The sequence below is a fragment of the Miniopterus schreibersii genome (assembly GCF_964146895.1).
Source record: "Miniopterus schreibersii genome assembly, chromosome: 4".
In the NCBI taxonomy this organism is placed as follows: domain Eukaryota; kingdom Metazoa; phylum Chordata; class Mammalia; order Chiroptera; family Miniopteridae; genus Miniopterus; species Miniopterus schreibersii.
In genome coordinates this window covers 13521544-13540748 of record NC_138105.1, presented here as the reverse complement: position 1 = coordinate 13540748, position 19205 = coordinate 13521544, and the positions used below count along the sequence as shown (strand labels likewise).

General features: G+C 49.0%; 1 protein-coding gene across 5 annotated transcripts in view; it reads right to left on the bottom strand.

The window, feature by feature from the left end:
• Window positions 1-19205, bottom strand: part of PPP2R2B (protein phosphatase 2 regulatory subunit Bbeta) — a 388391-nt gene that overhangs the window by 19021 nt on the left and 350165 nt on the right. For all 5 annotated transcript variants that reach the window (XM_081135392.1, XM_081135390.1, XM_081135388.1 and 2 more), the window contains one exon: window positions 17831-17995. In XM_081135392.1, coding sequence (XP_080991518.1) covers window positions 17831-17995 — 165 coding nt within the window. The remainder of the gene's footprint in view (window positions 1-17830; window positions 17996-19205) is intronic.

Sequence of the window (19205 nt, the reverse complement as noted above, 5' to 3'; positions counted from 1 at the left end):
AAAACGTTTTTTTGTTTTTTTCCAGACAGAACAAAAGGACCAAAAATTCCCTGGGTAGAGAAATGAGGAGACAGTCTGGGCTGGGGTGATCTGAGTTGCGGTGACCAGGTAAGGCTTAAGAACATGCTGAACCTTGAATGCTCGATAAGCTCTGGATAGATCAGAGGTCAGCAAACCTCCTGTGAAGAGGCAGATAGTAAATTTTTTAGGCTCTGAGGGTCATTTGGTCCTTGTTGTGACTTCTCTGCCTTTGTAGTGTGAAGGAAGCACGGACAATATGTAAACAGATGAGCTTGTATTTCAATAAGGCTCTATTTATGGACACTGAACTTTCAATTTTATCTAATTTTCATGTGTCATGAAGTGGTATTCTTCTTGATTTTTGTTCAATCATTTGAAAATGTGACAACCTCATTCCAAAGAGCCAACGCAATCTTGAGAAAAAAGAAAACAGTTGGAGGAATCATGCTACTTGATATAAACTATACAACAAGGCTATTGTAATCAAAACAGCATGGTGCTGGCATAAAGACAGACAAATAGGACAATGGAACAGAATAGAGAGCCTGGAAATAAATCCATGCCTACTTGGTCAATTAATCTATGACAAAGGAGGCAAGAATATATAATGGAGTAAAGACAGTCTCTTGGTGTTGGGAAAATTGGACAGATACATGCAAAGAAATGAAACCATATACAAGAATAAACTCAAAATGGATTAAAGACTTAAATGCTAGACTCAAGATGATAAAATTCCTAGAAGAAAACATAGGCAGTAAACTCTTTGACGTAGGTCTTAGTAATATTTTTGTGGATATGTCTCGTTGGCAAGAGAACAAATGGGACTGCATCAAACTAAAAAGTTTTTGCACAGCAAAGGAAACCATCAACAAAATGAAAAGACAACCTACTGAATGGGAGGAAATATTCACCAATGATACACCTGATAGAGGGTTAATATCCAAAATATATAAGGAACTCATACAACTCAACACCAAAGAAACAAACTATCCGATAAAAAGTGGGAGGACCTGAATAGACACTTCTCCAAAGAGGACACACAGATGGCCCAGAGACATATGAAAAAATGCTCATCACTAATCACCAGAGATGCAAATTAAACCCACAATGAGGTATCACCTCACCCCTGTCAGAATGGCTCCATCAACAAGTCAACAAACGGCAAGTGCTGGCGAGGGTGTGGAGAAAAGGAACCGGCGTGCATTGTTGGTGGGAATGCAGACGGGTGCGGCCACTATGGAAAACAATGGAGGTTCCTCAAAACATTAAAAATAGACCTACCATATGAGCCAGTAATTCCACTTCTGAGTACTTACTAGAGACAAAACACTGATTTGTAATAATATATGATCCGCTATATTCATTGCATCATTATTTACAATAGCCAAGATATGGAAGCAACTTAAGTGCTCATCGATAGAAGAATGAATAAAATACATACATTATTCAGAATTCAGAAGACACTAAACAAGCCTAGTCCAGGGAACAGGCTGCACAGGACGGCGGGACCCGTGATGAGAGCAGCACGCGTTGCGAGAACGATCTCCATTGCACAGCCGAGGAAGCGGAGGCTTGGAGAGACCAGGACCCGCAGGCCACACGCTCCCAGAGTGAGGACGGCATCCTCCAGGCGCATCAGCTCTGGGGTTCGCCCTTTCTCCCCAAGAAGCCTCAGCAGGAACCTGTCATCTAAAGAGAGGGGAGGCGAGACCCTGGGTTTGGCCGAGGGCCTACCTGTCAATCTAAGGGCTGGATCTGGGTTCACACCCACAGACAAGTGTATGAAGTGGGGGCCTGCTTGTCCTTCCTTTGTGAGGAATAATCATTGATTGGCCAAGTGGGGCCAGTGTCTGTCTTGAGAGCTGTCGTCCTGGGAAGACATCGATTGAAGGCGGCCTCGGCGCATGTTCTCTGCAGCAGGCAGCAGGGAAGGGAGGCAGCTCCAGGCCACGCAAGATGAGCTGGCAGCGGGTGTCGCCACAGGAGCCTAATGAAGAAATCTGGGAGCACACGGCCCAGCTTACAAGCACTCACATGAGGTCTTCCCTCCATTATAACCGTCTCTCTGCAAGGCGGGAGAGTGGCAGGGACATGGGGCTTGATGCTCCTTCTGCGGAATGACACGTTCCCACAGCCAGCAGGCCCCAGGGACATAAGCGCAGTGTCCCCAGGCCCCTGGGACCACTCCGACCATCACAGGTTGGACACTTCTTGTCTCCCTCTCTCTGTGTCTCTGTCCCCAGCAGGAAGCTTTCTGCAGCTGCTCCAAGAGCGGCTCACCTCCTCGGGGAGCCTCTGCCCAGGTGGAAGAAGCCGTGAGCGTGTGGCTATCATTAGGGGTGACTGCTGGGAGGCTGGTTGTCATGGCCGCAGAGGCCGGGGCTGCACGCCCAAGCTGTCCCAGTGCTCTAGGCTGTGTGACAGCCGCTGCGGTGACAGGCACACACACGGAAAGGGAGAGGGGAGCAGCTCCCTGCGGACAGGAACCTTGCAGAGCAAGGGGAGGGTCCACCTTGACATGGGCCGAGCACGGCTTGCAGAGGGACCCCGGCCCGGCCTGGCCACTGCTTGCTGTCTTCTCCTGGCCCCGCTGCTATGCCTCTGTTCCCAGCGCTGGCTCCTGACCCGCTGACAGTCAGACCTGGCCTTGAGCGCTCCGTGGAGCAGGCACAGGAACGGTGTTGGGGCAGGTGGGGTGGTGGCCTCCGTCTGCCAGGCCCCGTGCTGGGTGGTCCCTCTGCGACGCTCCCTTCCATCCTCAGGAAGCGCTTATCTTACAGATGAAGGAACGAGGCTCCGAGTCGTGTGCCCTCGTCACAGGCCAGGAAGGGGCAGGGCTAGGATCTAAGCCCAGCTCCGGCTCTGTGGCCCACTACTGCCCCCATCCGGTGTCATTTCTTACCCGGTCCACCAGGCGCTGACAGACACAGGGAGCTCTAAACGCTGAGGGCCAGGAGCCAGTAAAATGACTGACCTGGTCCAAGGATTCAGCCTCTGACCGGGGCTGCATAGCTGTGTGCTCTCACCCATCACAGAGGATTAACCAGAGTGGAGATGTCTCCTTATGGATCTAACACAGCGTTCGGGGGCAATGAGGAGAGGAGTCACCAAACTGATTGAGCACCTCATTTCCTGCTGTGCCCCCCCCCCCCCCCCCCCCCCGGCGTCAGAGGTATCATCACTGCATGGCCCTGCGTCCCCTCCAAGTGCCTCTGGGACCTCAAAGCCACTGTGCTCAGATGCAGGAAGAGGGCATATTTTGCAATCATGAGAAAATAAAGCCTCTACCCCTCAGCAAGCACTTTGGCTTAATGACTCGGTCAAGGGGAAGGAGGGACATCTGTCTCGTTCCCATTTTGAATTTGGCTGGAGAGTCAGAGATCTCTCCATGCCCACGTTATAGGTGTGCCCCCAGCAGGTGCTCAGGTAACATGGGACCACGATGTGCTGAGTCCTGAAAGTCCGACTTCACCAGTGAAATGCCTGTGCTCTCTCCCCCCAGTACCTAGCCTGTACATGTGTTGTATTTATATAGATTTGAAGTTCTGTGGTCCTACAATGACATGAATACAAAAGACGCTCAGTAAACAGGGACCGAAAAATACTATGTGTCAGAACTTTGGGAAGCACCTAGGACATGCTGAGGATGACATTTTGCATCACAGTTCATCTTAACAGGCTACTATGATATTCGGCATCAACATATTTAGTCAGCATTTCCTCTTTGATATCGGGAATCTACATTGCACAACTGATTGAAAATGAACTTTATATCGGAAACCTTCCAAAATTTCACATCCTCTTGTCCCACCGTGATAAGCACATGGAGGCAGGGACCACATCTTCCAAGTCTGTCTACCCATTGTATTTAGCACAATGCCGTGTTCACATTTATCGACCGGTTCCTTGTGTTCTTTGATCTCACCATTTCTCTAAGCTTGATGATCCTATTTTCTCACGTGTTACCCTCAGTGACAATTTCACTACATTGTAGGGATTTTCAAATGACACCAACATTTCAGGATGAACTAATCGACCCCAGGATGAAGGATGCTTGTCCATGAGATAAATCCTATTTAAATCCTCATGTTCGGTTAAAGATATAAGAGAAGATGAAAGCAAGTGTCATTATAAGCTTCAAGGGGGTCCACGTTCCCCTGCCCTCTGCTGCCCCTGGGCTGTGCTTGATGACGATGGGTGGCCAACGGGTGCTTTGAGTAATTCAGCAGATAAAGGGACCTGCACCGATGGGGTTGGAAGCTGCTGGAGTGGTCAGAGCTCTCTCAGCTCAGTTACTGGCACCACCTACCGAGCTGTCAAAGTGGAATTATATGAACTACACAGAGGCTTGAATTAGCCGATATATTTAAACATAGGTCAATTACACACGCGGGAGTCTCCTTCCCTTCTCTGTCCCCTAGTGTGGCACTGAAGGTGGCTGTGTTCATTATATGAAGCATGAACTAAACCCATAATAAACCCATCATCTCCATCAGTGTGTTAGATTTACCTTTTTCTGGCCCTTGATTTCCTCAAGCGGCAAAAAGGAAGAAATACTCTGAACTCAGAGGGTTTTGTGAAGATCAATTACAATAATGGATAAGAAGGGGCTCTGTAAATGTGCTAAATAGCAAAAGGTATCAATTTAATCATTTATGTTTAAAAAAAACAAACCCAAAATACCCAAGAGTCTTCGAGTGCACAGAATTTGTGAGTTTCCTCCCCTAGTCTTTGCTGACTCATTCAAAGCCCTTCGTCGTAGGCACTCGGGTCAGAAAGCTGGGACTCTCCTGGATTCCTCCCTTGACCTCACCTTCCACGCCTCACGTTTAAATGGGTCCTGTTAACTTGCCACTCAAAGCATTGCCCAAACTGGCCCAATCTTAGCCTAAGCCACCGTCATCTGTGGCCCGGACCATTTTAATAGCCTTCTAACTCTTCTCCTGGCATTCACTCTTCCTCCTGACGTTTCATGCTTTACATAGTCAGAGTGATAGATTTACAAGTGTAATCACGTTACTCCTTTACGCAAAGCCCTCCCGGGCCGTCCCTTCCTAAGCACAACAAAGGCCAGCTTCCTTACCTTGGCCTACAGGGCTACCTGTTGCCCAACTCTCAAGTCCTCTGCATAGCAGACAATGGGAATGGAGCCCTGAGGTTACGCAAGGTGACTGTCCCGAGTGTGGAGTCCTCCTATTGCCCCTCAGCCACTCTTTCTCCTGACACGACAGCCAGCCAACTGGTCAACCTGCTGCCCGCGACCTGCCACGCACAGTCCAGACTCAGAGCCTCTGCATCTGCTGCTGCTGCTCCTCCAGAAACACTTCTCACCAAACCTTGCGCTATCTTATCTGCCTAGGTGTTGAATGTCTACCTCCATCTACTTGGATAAAGTGCCATGAGGGCAGGAGGTACCATCTTCCCAGTGTCTGCAACAGCGCCCGGCACATGGGCGCAACAATAAACATCTGTTAAATAAATGAATAGTACGCTGATTACCATCTTCTCATGGGTTCCTCTTCCCTCCGCTTTGCCTACAAATGCCAGGGCATTCCCAAAGCTAGAAATGAGCGACAGGACGGGGTCACCCACTCTTTGGTGGGAGCCTTTTCACTGTAAAGGGAATTACCAGGTGCACATTTCTCAGACTGTGAGACCATCGCTGCTCTACACGCATTTATTTAGCACCCTCACTATGCTAAGTGCAGAAGGGGAAAATAAAGAGCTTTAACCATAACGGAAGAACCATTTAATGGAGACAGAAATGGAGGCAGATCATTTTAACCTGTAATATCAGGTGCTCTGATGGGGGCGCTTAGTCCTACTTGGTGACACATGAAGAGTGTAGTGGGCAGAATGACCTGAGGATGTCCGAGTCCCAATCCCCAGAACCTGTGAACGTTACCTTTCATGGCAAAGGGGAATTAAGATTGTAGGTGGAATTAAGGTTGCTAATCAGCTGACCTTAAAAAAAAGATTAGTCTGAATTACCTGGCTGGGCACAGTGGGATCACAAAGGTCCCAAAAAGAGAAGAGGGGGGGTAGAGGAGGAGAGTCAGAGAGATGCAATGTGAGCAGGACTTGTCCCACTGTTACTGGCTTTCAGATGGAGAAAGGGGCCCTAAGCCAAGGAATGTGGGCAGCCCCTGGAAGCTGAAAAGGCAGGGAGACAGAGTCTTCCCTAGGGCCTCAAGAAGGAACATGGCTCTGCCAACACCTTGATTTTAACCAGAGAGGCCCATGTCGGACTTCTGACCTACAGAACTGTAAAATGATAAATTTACGTTGTTTTTAGTCACCAAGTTTGCAGTGACTTGTTACAGTAGCCACAGGAAACTAACACAGAGAAGAAAAGGTGAACTTTCTATATCGCCTCTGGTGGGAAGGGACAGGCTATCATAAGACCTATTTTGCCCCGGACAGGGCCCTCTCTGGGGAAAATTCCTCCCAGGTATTTCCTTGATTGGGGTTCTCTTGAACTTCAAATTCAGGATGCTCACCCAGCCCATGACTGTTTTGTCAGCGATGGCTTGTCATAGACTATCATGACGGGCAAGTTAGCCTCGACACGTCCCAAGCCCAGAGCAGCCAGAGCCACCTATAGCCTCAGCCAACCTTTCCCACCCGTGTGCGCCTGGGGGCTGTGTCCATGTGCCTGAGCCAATTTCAGCCTCCAAGGCCTTCTCATCCAAGACCCCTAGTGGGGAGAGGGCAGGGCCCGGGAGGTGTCAACTGCTAATGAAGGACACTCATCTCCAAAGTTAATATGCTTTTCAGTTCTTAGGAAAATCCACTCAACTGGAGTCTCCGGGATGACTAATTAACAGTACTGGTTAAATTATTAAAAAATGGAAATGAAGATGAAAGAATTCTGTTTTTACTCCGTGGCTTGGGCTTGCCTGCTCTGCTGTTAACGACTGCGGAGCTTGAATGGAGTAGACACTGGATTGGGGAGAGGGGAGCAGGAAGGGGCTCATTGAATTCTGCTCCTTACAACAAGTCTTAGTTTTGGCTTTTCCCCAGGAGGGGTGGGTGGGTGTGTTCATAAGCCTGTCATCAACCAAAATCTTTTTCATAAAGGGCCTTGTCTTCTTCACCTAACCAAGTTCCCCTGCAATAAACACTGGTAATTACACCCCCGATCAAGACCGAACCCCCTTTTGGAAGCTGTGCCAAACCTCGGAGGTTTTAAGATTCACTGTGGCTGCCGTCTCAGCTGACGTCTCTGGACACATTCCATCAGAGACCTGAGTGAATGAGCCTTAGGTTTACTAAGGGACCGAGGGCCTGTGGAGCCAGGACACAGCAGTTAGGTTTGTAGATGAGAGTGAATAATGACAGTGGATTTCACGTCTGTCCAAGGACAAGGTTAGTTGTGCAATTAAAACTGTTGGGCAAAGGGATCTAGCCGATGGGGATTATATAAAGCGGAGTGCCATGCAGTCATCCTTCTGGATGTTAGAAAAAGATCATTCTCTTTCTCCTACTGCCAAAGACTCAGAGAAATGAGAAGAGTGAATTCTGCTCTTGGAAGCAGACAGACCTGGGTTTGAACCTTGGCTCCCGCACTGTGATCTGAGGCAAGTTTTTTTTTTTTTTAATCCTCAAGGATATTTTTTCCCATTGGTTTCCAGGGAGAGTGGAAGAGAGAGAGAAACTTCGATGTGAGAAAGACACATCAATTGGTTGCCTCCTGCATGAGCCTTGACCAGGGCCAGGATCGAGCCTGCAACCGAGGTATGTGCCTTTGCCCGGAATCGAACCCGGGACCCTTCAGTCTGCGGGCCGATGCTCTAACCACTGAGCAAAACTGGCTAGGCTGAGGCAAGTTTCTTTCTCTCTGGGCCTCATCTATAAATTGGAGTTACTAAGACCAGTCTTTGTGGGTTGCTGTGAGACTTAGGTACAGAAGGGGTCAAAAATAATATCCATGTCCCTCCACTACACACACCTTTGGAGGAAAACGAATTCTGACTTAGATCAAACTTGGCCCTATTTGCACTGGAACTCAGGCTGTTTTGCCAATGACCACATTATTTACTAAAACATCTCAGAATTTAGGGCCTAAAGTGCTTATTCCTTTCCCCCACAGCATTAAACAGTTTATCCTCACACCAGGCCCACGGCAGGCAGATTTAAGTGCACTATAGGGCTGATGCAGAAGCGCCTTGGACAGGCAGCCTGCCTTGGTTTCACCTGAAGGAGGGAATTTCTGTGGCCAAGTGTGAGCTGCAGATCTGGCAGTGCAGAAGGGCCTTGCTGCTGGACTAGAATGACTGCAGGCTGCGGACTTGCTGGCAGAGCCCATGCAAGAGGCTGAGTGCTGCAGAGCTGCCCGGCAGTGCTGCTGAGAGGAACCTGGCTCCTCACCCTGTCCTTCAAGATCCTCCCCAGCCAGCTTGATCTGCAAGTCCCCAGCACGAGCCATGCCCTCTCAACAGGTTGGAGTGAGGCAGGTCTGCCCGTTAGGATGGAGTTAGATGCAACCCAGTGTGAACCCCGAGAAAGAAGACACCTACTAAGAAGGGCTTCTGGTGGCTAACTGGGCTCAGATTAGAAAACAAAAAACGGAGCCTAGCAGCCATTTCTACATGGGGGCCTCTCATGCAAACTGCTCTTCAGGGAGAAGCCTGCACTGAGCTGCTGCCATCTGAGCCGCCCTTATAGAGGAGCTCCGGGAATCCTACCTCAACCAACAGGACTGAGGCTTTCCCCATCCAATCAGAGCTGTGCAGCTGCTCTCTTCTGACCAATCAGGACAGTACCTTTTGGGCCAATCAAACTTCGACGATTTGGAGTCCTCATTTGCATGAGGACAAACCAATCAGAGGCCAAGGGTGGGGACTTCTGTTCATATAAGCCAGCTCCCGTCTGGCTCAGAGAGTACACTTCTCTTTTCCACTGAAGACTGAGCTAGGACACCAAAGGCATCTTGCCAGAGCAGCGTGGAGCAGACCAGTGCAGACCAGTGTAGACCAGAGCAGAACAGCACAGACCAGCACAGAATGGAGCAAAGCACAGCAGTGTAGACCAGTGAGTGCAGAGCAGACTGGCAAGGAGCAGAGCAGAGCTGTCTAGCGGGAGCGGGGTCTGCAGGAGAGGGCTCTGGCCCCAGGGCTCCCTGCTAGCTGTGCTGTTTTCACAGCCCTGCCGTATCACAGTTGAGCTGTTCTGCATTGCATGCCATTACCTTCTTCACCATACCCCAAAACTGGGGATTCCTGTTGACACAAGGAACCATAGACACTAGGCATGGTCTTCACATGTGTGATTGATTTTATCCAGCCAATGTGCAGTATGAACCTACTATGTGCCATGCAGCGTGTTCACTGCTTTACTAAAATTAACTAATTAATGGCCAAAGATTTCCATGAGACCAAATCCCATGGTCACTTCTCTGATCTCATCTTTCTTGACCTCTCAGAAGCATTTGCCATATTGGTCCTGATATCTTTCTAAATCTCTCCCCTGTCTTGGCTTCTGTGCCTACCCTTCCCCCAACCACACCCCATGTTTTTCACTTACCTCCCTGGCAGCTCACACTCAGTGTCCTGTAAAAGAGCGCCTCCTCTTTGCCCCCCCCCCCCATTGGCAAATGCTGTCATGTCCTTGGCCTCCATCCTGGACTCTGATCCTTGCCATCTACACCCTCTCCCCTAAGTCACGTCACTCCTTCCCACGGCTTTAAATACCATAACATGCTGGGGACTCCTAAATTCTTATCTCCAGCCCAGACCTCTTCCCTGACTTCCAGACACAGCCATCCAACGGTTACCAGACTTCTCCAAGCAGGTGTATCACATCCATCTCAAACTGGACACATCCAAAAGCGAACCCTTGCTCTTTCCACACCAAACCAATTCTTTCCTCTCTCATCAGTGCATGTTACCACTGCACCCCTACTTGCTCAAGATCAAAACCTAAGGGTTATCTTAGATTCCTTCTTTCTAGTCCCTCTCCACTGCCAGCGTCTCAGCAAGCCTTGCCTTATCTCCTCAGTAGACTGTACCTGTCCACTTATTACCCTTCACTGCCCCCACCCTAGTCAGGGTCATTCTCATTTCTTCTTCAGACTATGGCAAGAGCCTCCTAATTAGTCTGTTTCTAGACTTGGCCCCTGCCCTCCCTGCCCCCCACTTCTGAGAACTCTTTTAAGGCCATAAACAGAGTATTCACTTTCCTGCTTAGAACCATCTACTGGCTTCCATCTCCCTTAGAATGAAGTCCAGGTGCTCGGCCCTGGTCTGCAGGATCGGCCCCACCTACCTTCTCAGCCTCGGTGGTCCTCCCCATCATTCCCCAGCCCACTAGCCTCCATCTGTTGGTCACCTTCCTATTATTTGAACACACAGGGTTGTTCCTGAGCTTGGGCCTTCATATTAGATGTTCTCTCTGTTTGGCTCCTTTGGAGAGTTCAGGTCTCAATGCAAACTTCTTAACCCTGTTTAATCTTCTTACAGCTTTTATCACTGTCTGAAATTATCTCGCTCATTTGCACACATGTGTGTTTTCACTCCTCCCTCCCTATTAGAATGTAAGCTTCTTGAAAGCAGGAATGAGTAGGTGTTTAAGAGATCTTAGTGGAATAAGTGATTTCTGGTGTCCTGGTTAAGAGGTACATGCCTGGATCAAACCTCAGCTCTGTCACTTGTCCTTTGGTGGCCATAAGAGTATCGTTTCCCCTCTTAGCTAGTTTCCTTATCTGTAAAAAGTGACTAATAATCATATGAACCTCAGGGTTATCAGGAGGATTGAATGAGCTCATACCTTGGCGTACTTTCTGGAAAGAATAAAATGTCATAGAAATTAGCTTTGGTCATGGCTGCTGACATTACTATATGTACAACTATTGCTGTGGGTCAGGGACTGTGCCCAGAGCACAATCACTTCTCAGCCCTGTCACCCGGAGGGAAGGATCGACGTGGCACCTTGCCCAGGAGGCCTGCGGTGAGCGAGCCTGCAGCCCATATCTGGGGAAACTGTCAGCTCCGGGGCCTGTGCTCTGGATTATTTCCATGTCTTCTATTAGAGGCTAAACTGCATTCCCCCCAATTCACAATAGAAGCCCTAACCCCCAACACCTCAGGATATCACCATATTTGAAGACGGGGTCTTGAAGAGGTAATGAAATGAAAATGGGTGGGCCTAATGCAACATGACTGGTGCCATAGAAGGGGAGTCTGAGACACGGTGTGTGCAGAGGGAAGGTGGCGTGAAGACAGAGAAGCCGGGCATCCCAAGCCAAGGAGAGGGGTTAGATGGATCCTGTCTTCACAGCCTCAGACGATCCCAACCCTGCTGACAGTTTGATCTCAGACTTCCAGCCTCCAGAATGGAGAGACAATAAAGTTTTGTTGTGTAAGCCATCCAGTTTGCGGTAGTTGGTTACAGCAACTCTTGTAAATGAATACACTGTCTTTTATCTGTCTTCTCCCATCTGCCTGCCTTCCTACCACCGATGTTCAGTGAAACACAGCTCCAGGCTGGGCATGGTGCTAATTATTGGTGATTCAGTGGCTCATAAGATAAGTAAGGTCCTTGCCCTCATGGAGATGACATTCTAATAGGGAAGACAGAGGAAGAAAAGCAAACATCTACAGATGAGTGCTGCGGAAAAAATAAAGGAATAGAATTTGGTGATAAGATAGAAAAAGGGTACAGATGGGATGAACAGAGAAGTCCTCTCCGAGGTGACATTTTCCCAGAGACCTAAAGAGTGAGAATAGTGCAGACAAGTAGGGCATGGTGGGAGAGCATTCCAGGCAGAGGAAAAGCCTGTGCAAAGGCCCCGGGGCAGGAAAGGGCTGGGTGTGTTGGGGATGCAGGAAGCAGGGTTATGAGGCAGGACTAGGTGAAGCTGAGGTTAGAGAGAGGTAGGGATCAGATTCAAGCAGGGCATTGGAAAGGTATTCAGATTTAATGTCTCTTTCATTTCCTAGGTTGCCATTCATCACCCCTGGCCAGTGTCTCCACTCAACTCCCAATACTCATGCATTGAAAGGGAAAAGCACCATTCAGACCAGCCAGTTGCCGCTGCCATCAGCACCCCATTGTTTGAGGTATGAGACTCTCAAGCTGCAAACCCACCCCTGTCACTACCACCAGAAGCCACAGGGAAAAAAACAGAGACATGAGGGAGAAAGTCATCCCCTCTACCCCCTGCTGAGTATGCAGAGTGAGGCACATATGGAAATTAATATATGCAGCTCTGATAACACCATCTCCTTGGCATTTTGATTAAACGCCGACGGTTATTAAATACCCTCCTTCTCGGAGCTCATCTCTGAGAGGCGATGTTGCTTTTCATTTGGAGCCCTGATGAACTGTCTCAATTCCGTTCGCGCACCTCGGCTGAGCCGTGGTGGGCTGCAGGCTGGCGTTTGAGGGGGATGGAGAAAATCAATATGAAATGTCAGGCGAGAGGTCAGACTGAACTTGTTTTCCCGGCTGGCAGGAGCCTGCGGCAGCCGAACAAAGGGAGATGTGCAGCAAAGAAGGTCGGCACTTCGGACGAGTCAGGGAAATGAATTTCATTCACTTCTTAATTAGATTAGGAGCTGACGGCTGGCAATTCAGAGCGCTGCTGGTGTTGGGATGGGATGGCATGGGGAGGTGGGGCTGAGGCAGAGGCCTGCAGGCTGCTAGTGAGCTCCTGGGTTTCACTAGGGACTGTCTCCAGGACTTAGGGTTGTGTGGGACCCAGGCTGGAGGCAGGAGCAGCCTCTGGGGGTCCCTGGGTGTGCGGCTTGGCAGGTCTCCTGCTCTGTGGGCACCATGACCCTTCCCTGTTCTGTCTTTAGGTCACAATCAGTGGTCACTACCTTGGGTTATAAAGTCCTTGCCATATCCCCTCATAGTCTATGTGTCTCTGTTTCATACCAATTAATTACATCTCTCCTCCTTAGACACTGTGATGGTTAATTTTATACATCAACCTGACTGGGCCATGGCATGCCCAGATCTTTGGTCAAACCTTATTCTGGGTGCTTCCATGAAGTTGTTTTTGGATGAATTTAACATTTAAATTGGGAGACTGAGTAGAGCAGATTGCCCTCCCTAAGGTGGGTGGGCCCCATCCAATCAGTTGAAGGCCCGAATAGAACAGAAAGGCTGGGCCTCCCCAAATAAGAGGGAATACCCGGCTCCTTGGAGCTGGGACATCAATGTTTCTTTACTGCCTTTGCACTTGAACTAAAACATTGGCTCTTCCTGGATAATGAGCCTGTTGGCCTTTGGAGTGGAACTACATCCTCAGCTTTCCTGAGCCTCAGGCTTTCAGACTGAGACTGGAACTAGGCCACTGGCTTTCCTGGGTCTCCTGCAGTCCCACTGCAGAGGTTGGGACTTGTCAGCCTCCATAATCACATGAACCAAGTACTTATAATACATCTCACACACACACATTTATGTATATGTATATGAGATATAGATGTCCTATTGGCCCTATTTCTCTAGAGAACCTCGCTAGTATAGACAATGAGCTCTAGGAGGGAGGAATCCAGGCCTGGTTTTGCTCACCATTGCATCCCCAGAGTCTGGTACATATAGTATGTGCTCAACAAATACTAATTAAATAAAGGAACAATTGAGCTTCATATATCTGGGGAAAGGGATGGAGTTCCAAGCACCTTATAGCTGCAGGCTAGCACAGAGGGAATCCAGGAGGAATAATTGTGTAACTGTTGCTGTCATTTATTGACTCCCGTGTCCCAGCAGGTGCTAGGTGCTCCCCATATGAAGATGTTTATTTCTCATAAATAGCTGGCCCTATGAGGCTGCCTTTATTATTTTATTTTCAAATGATGAGCTTGGGGCTCAGAAGGGTTAAATCACTTGCCCAAGGCCACACAGCCACTGAGTGTCACAGCTGAGTTCTGATTCCAAAGCTGCTTCTCTAAACTGTTCTAGTTCTGGAAGTTTCTAAGGCCTTGTCTTTTTTCCATCCTGAGTTGAGGGTTTATCAAGCCTCCTGTTCAGCTTATTCCTCAGTATCCCGCACTCGTGTGGGTCTGTGTGACCCCGCGACCCAGGCTGGTATCCACCACACTGGCTGTGAGCACCGGGGCTTCTCATGCCATCTCTGGCATCCATGTGGAGTTGGTGGCCCTTCGAGCCTGGTTCTACTTTTGCTCACCAGAGAGGCCCTACCTCCTTACTCAGCTCACGTCACCTCACACACAGCATCTTCCAAACTGAACCCCAGCTCTCCACTCTCCTCCAGTATGGCTTCTGAGTAGTCCCCATTCCACATGCTGTTTATGTCGACCGTCGGGCATAAATTTATCGAATAAATATTTGCTGAGCGCCTACTTAGTGTCAGGCCTTGGTAATATGATGTGAGCAAAACAGACTCAATTCTTCGGAGAGCTTATAGTCTAGAGGGATGGACAGTGAACATAAACTAACATCCATGGCTGGTGAAGGCCAGTCTCTAATATCACATCACCCACAGTTATCCTAAAAGAAAATAAATGCTCTATTTTCTTTTCTTTTTCAATTTCCGTAGCAACCATCCTTATCTAGGTCATAAATTTCCATTTATTACCTTTTAATTATCCCATGTTTCTTCCCAACACCACCGTGTTAATCTTCCATAAAATAGGAATTCTGTAACTCTGTTCTCCAGCCAAATGATCTCAAATTGCTCTCTGCATATTAGGAACTGGAGCACATGGATGTATCCTTGAAGGTCAGGGAGGAGGAGGGCATGGGGTACGCAAAGTGGTACAGGAGGCCATAGGATAAATGCTCTATCTTTTGGGAACATCAATTTTGCTTGAAATTTGGGGTGGGTAGAAATGTAATTTTAAATCAAACAGAAAGCAGAGATTCTAATGGGAATAAATACAGAATTCAGGTAACATTTTAAGATGGAAAAATAAAACTTCAGAGAAAATCAGCTGTGGGTAGCACCTTCCCCAGCGTTTCTGGCCTCTGCCAGGCACATGCTGTTTCGCCTTCGCTGACAGGCCAGGGCACCCAGAGCTCTTCAGAGAGGCCGGGCTGCCTCTGGGTACCCCTCCTTCCCCGCAGCAAGGCTCAGGCCTGGCCTCAGGAGGGCTGTAGTTGGTGGAAAACTTTAAGAAGGACTGGCTACCATAGGAGCCAGACTCTGGGTATACAGCAGGCACTCAATGAATGAATGAACAAACGAACGAACACGTGAAGGCATAAACTTTTGACCTTGATCGTCGAGGTCCAGCCTGACATGAACCATCACCCCGACTTGACCTCATTTCCTCAATACTCTCCTCTCACCGAAGCCCGAGAGTTCTTACCAAGGCTCTTTCAAGACTCCATGTAACTTCTTGAGTCCCTTCTGTGCATGCTGCTGGGGACACCCTTCTCTCTGTTTCCCCCCTGACCAGACACTACTTGTGCTTTGACGGCTCAGCCCCTGCCATCCCCGTGAGGTCTGTCCCAAGAGCCCCCCCACTCTGAACATCCCAGCCCCTAGCTGCCTCCACGGCTCGCTTGGGAATTACACGCGCACTGCCTGACACACTCTCCCTGAAATGTTCCCTGGGCACCTCTGAGCTCATCAGCCAGATTTTCAGTTCTGGATACAGGAGATGTCTTACCTCCCACTGACCCCTTCAGAGGTCTTAATAGTAACAGATACGGCACAGATACAACAAAATCATGCTGAAGGACTGACAAGGAATTTTAATCCAGATCTGTGGTTGTCAACCGGGAGCCATTTTCCACCCAGGTGATATTTCTCAATGTAATGACATCTATCTTTGGTTGTCACAACTAGAAGGGGTTTGTTCCTGGCATCTAGTGGGTAGAGGCCAGGGATGCCACTAAACATCCTACAAGAACAGCCTTGTCCCCCAAAGGACTGTGTCCCCCAAATGCCGCAGTGCCACTGTTAAGAAATCCTGCGTACATTAGAGCATCTTCCTAACGTCTTCCCCAGCTCTTTACTTTCCCAGTCAGAACCCAACCTCCGTCCTTCTGTTTTGAGTCTAAGAAACTCTCTAAAAGTGAATTCTGATATTACTCCCGTTACTTTAATAGCTATTCACTGACTGAAAAAACTCAAGTTCTTTGTCATTTTACATATGACCAGGCTCCTGCATTCCTCCCGAGATTCAATTCTCTTCCTTCTCTAAGCCATTCCCTATGTAACAGCCAAATCAGCCATCCACACACTCTTGCGTGCCTCAGTACCTTTGCACATGCTGACCCTGCTGACTTGAACACTTTTTCCCTTGTTGGTTTATAAGTAAATACTGCTCAAAGATCAACACCATCAGCAACTATTTATTAAGCATCTACCATGGGCCAGGAACTGTCTTACATGCTGGGGAAACAGCTGTGAACAAAACAGAGTAAGTTCCTGCCCTCAAGAAGCGGATGGTCTAGATCCACGCTCTCCAATAGAACTTTCTGCAGTGATGAAAATGTCTGAAATCTGCACTGGCCAATATGGTAGCCACTAGCCACACATGGCTAGTCAACCCCTGAGGTGTAGATAATCTGAATTGAAAATCTGCTTTGAAGACTTAGTATGAAAAAAAATAAAACATCTCCTTAACAATTCTTAACTGTTATCGAAGGCCCATGACAAACCCGTGAAGTGGATGTTATTATTCTACCCATTTTACATATGAGAAAACTGAGGCTCAGAAAGGTTAAGGAAAGCTGGATAAAGTCATACAGCTAATCAGGGGTGAAGCCTGGCTTTGACCTGGGTCTGTGGTAGTCTAGATAGAGTCCACACAACCTACAAACCACATGGATGAGCACTGCCTCCCAGGCACCTTTACTCTGGGGAGTTTTCTAGAAAGCGTTCCTGCTGCCTCTAGCCCAGCCTGCTGACCACTGAGCACGCTGTGAGAGCCAGCTGACATTTGCTTCCCCAGCTGACGTCAGTCTCAGCCTCCGGCCTCCAAGCCTCAGCCCCGCTGGTTTGGAGCCGCTTTGCTCCATCCACTCCCTGCAAACTCCAGGGGGACCAGAGGGCCCATGCCTCTGGCTGAACCACCCCCCCACCCCGTGCCCACTAGAACCATTGGGACTTCTAGAGTGCTGGTTCCCAAAGTTGCAGTCTCTCCAAGAAGCTACTAGTCCCTCCCCCAGCAACTATCCCTTTAACAAAGACTGAGTTATAATTCACACATAACATTATATTAGTTTCAGGTGTACAACGTGACTTGATGTATGTAATATAATACGAAATAAACACAGTAAGTCCAGTTAGCATCCATCACCACACACAGGCATTTTTTCTTGTGATGAAAACTTTTAAGATCTCCTCTCTTAGCAACTTTCAAATACACAATCCGGTGTGACCACCTTAGTCACCACCCCCAGGTGCCACTCTCGATGGCCTGTAAATTCTCAGCCTCCCGCACAGGCCAGCAGGCCCGCTTAGCTCTCCTGCTGAGGTCTCCCCAGAGCCCACCGCCCTCATCCAGGCCGCAATCACCTCCTGCCTGGATGTGGCAACAACCCCCCCCCCCCGCCGGTTTCCCCTTTCCTCCCCCCACCGCAGCAAGACTGATCTTAAAACATAATTCAGACCCTGTCCCAGTGCTACGTGACAGGGCTCATGTCTTCCTCATCTCCCACTCCCCGGCCTACAGCGGGTGTTCGTGGGACCGAACATGAGGTGTCACCTTTACTGAAACACCCCCCCGTGGAGCTGGCCCCCGAGTCAGGCGGGCGCTTGCGGCTTCTTTGCTCCCAGTGTGTCCGATGTGGGAAAGGAGATCGAGACCCTCTGGGCCCTGCCCCTCTCCTCCCACGTGTCAGCGGCCAGTGCCCCCCCCCCCCCAGCTCTGCGCTGCTCGCTACTCACATTTGGTGTGCCTGTCACACAGGGCGGACGCCCTCATGTCGCACAGCCGGATTGTCCCTTTGCTGCTGCTGTACACGAAGGTGTTGCAGTGATGCGGGTGGAACTCGGCTGCCGTGATCACCTCCGTGAGCTCCTCCATGTTGGCTGGCTTAATGTCCACGATGTCTGGCACAGGGGGTCAAGGAGCCACACCAGGAGGAGGGGGCAGAAACGCGGGGTGGAGAGTAACACGCGAGCGTTTACCAGGCCCGGTGGGTCCTCATCAAAACTCGGAGCGCATGGGCAGGTAGTACTGGTCCCAGGCAGACGAGGCCCGGCTGACCCAGGGGTCAGAGGCAGCATTAGAACTCAGGTCTCCCCGGCCCCTTTCCAGTATTCTGTTCTCTGTAACTTGGAGAGGTCCCATCCAAGTTATGGGCTCATGCAACTGTGCGAAGGTGTGCCAAGTTGCAGACTTCCATTTCTCATTTTGCAATGGTGGTTACCAAACTTGTCCCATGCCAACTAAATAATTCAGTTTATTGGAACCTTTACCTAGACTCCTGGGCTGATAAATAACATCTATGCTGCGCTGTGAATCCTATTCTGTGAAATCTCTGAGCTCGTCTTTAATATGTTGATGATGATGATGATAATATAATAATAGCCACCATTTATTGAGCACTGACTGTAGGTCGATCACTATTCAAAGCACATCAGGTACTTTATCTCATCTAATCCTTACAACGGCTCTACAATCATCACTTTTCTTATCCGCATGTTCCAGGGGGTGGAAACAGAAGCTCAGGGTACGTAAAGTAACCTCCCCAAGTCATGTGGCCAGAGAGTGACAGCTCTAGGATTTTACCCCAGGCACCAAATTTGTGTTCTTTAGTAATTATGCAAAACTTCTCTTATCGAAGGTATTTGGGGGCTCAGGTCTCCATAAGTTGAGATTTGCTTTAGGGCTTGTGTGGGAGTTTAAGCATCAGAAAGAGGCCATCCAGTGGTATGGCGAGATAGTTTTACCTCCTATGGGATATACCACACCCTTAGTTTATCATTGTTTTATTTTTCTTAGTTTTTTTTACTTTCTGATCAAGAATTATTATACCTCCATTTTTAAAGGCCACATCCTTGTATCCTGCAATGAAACATTTGACCTTTCACTTGTGAAGGTGGCTTAACAGAAACAAACATCTTCAGTAGGGTGGCTGGTACCCATGAGGCGTGGGTCTGGACTGATTCCTTCATGCCCAACCGAGAGCTCAAGGGGGCCTGGGCGCAGGTTGGGAGGCACCTGGCTGGGGCTGAGGTCTGAGGACCCAGCAACTTCCTGCGAAGGAGCAGGCCTCCTGATGTGGATGCCTGTACGGGAAAGCTGACCAAAATGATT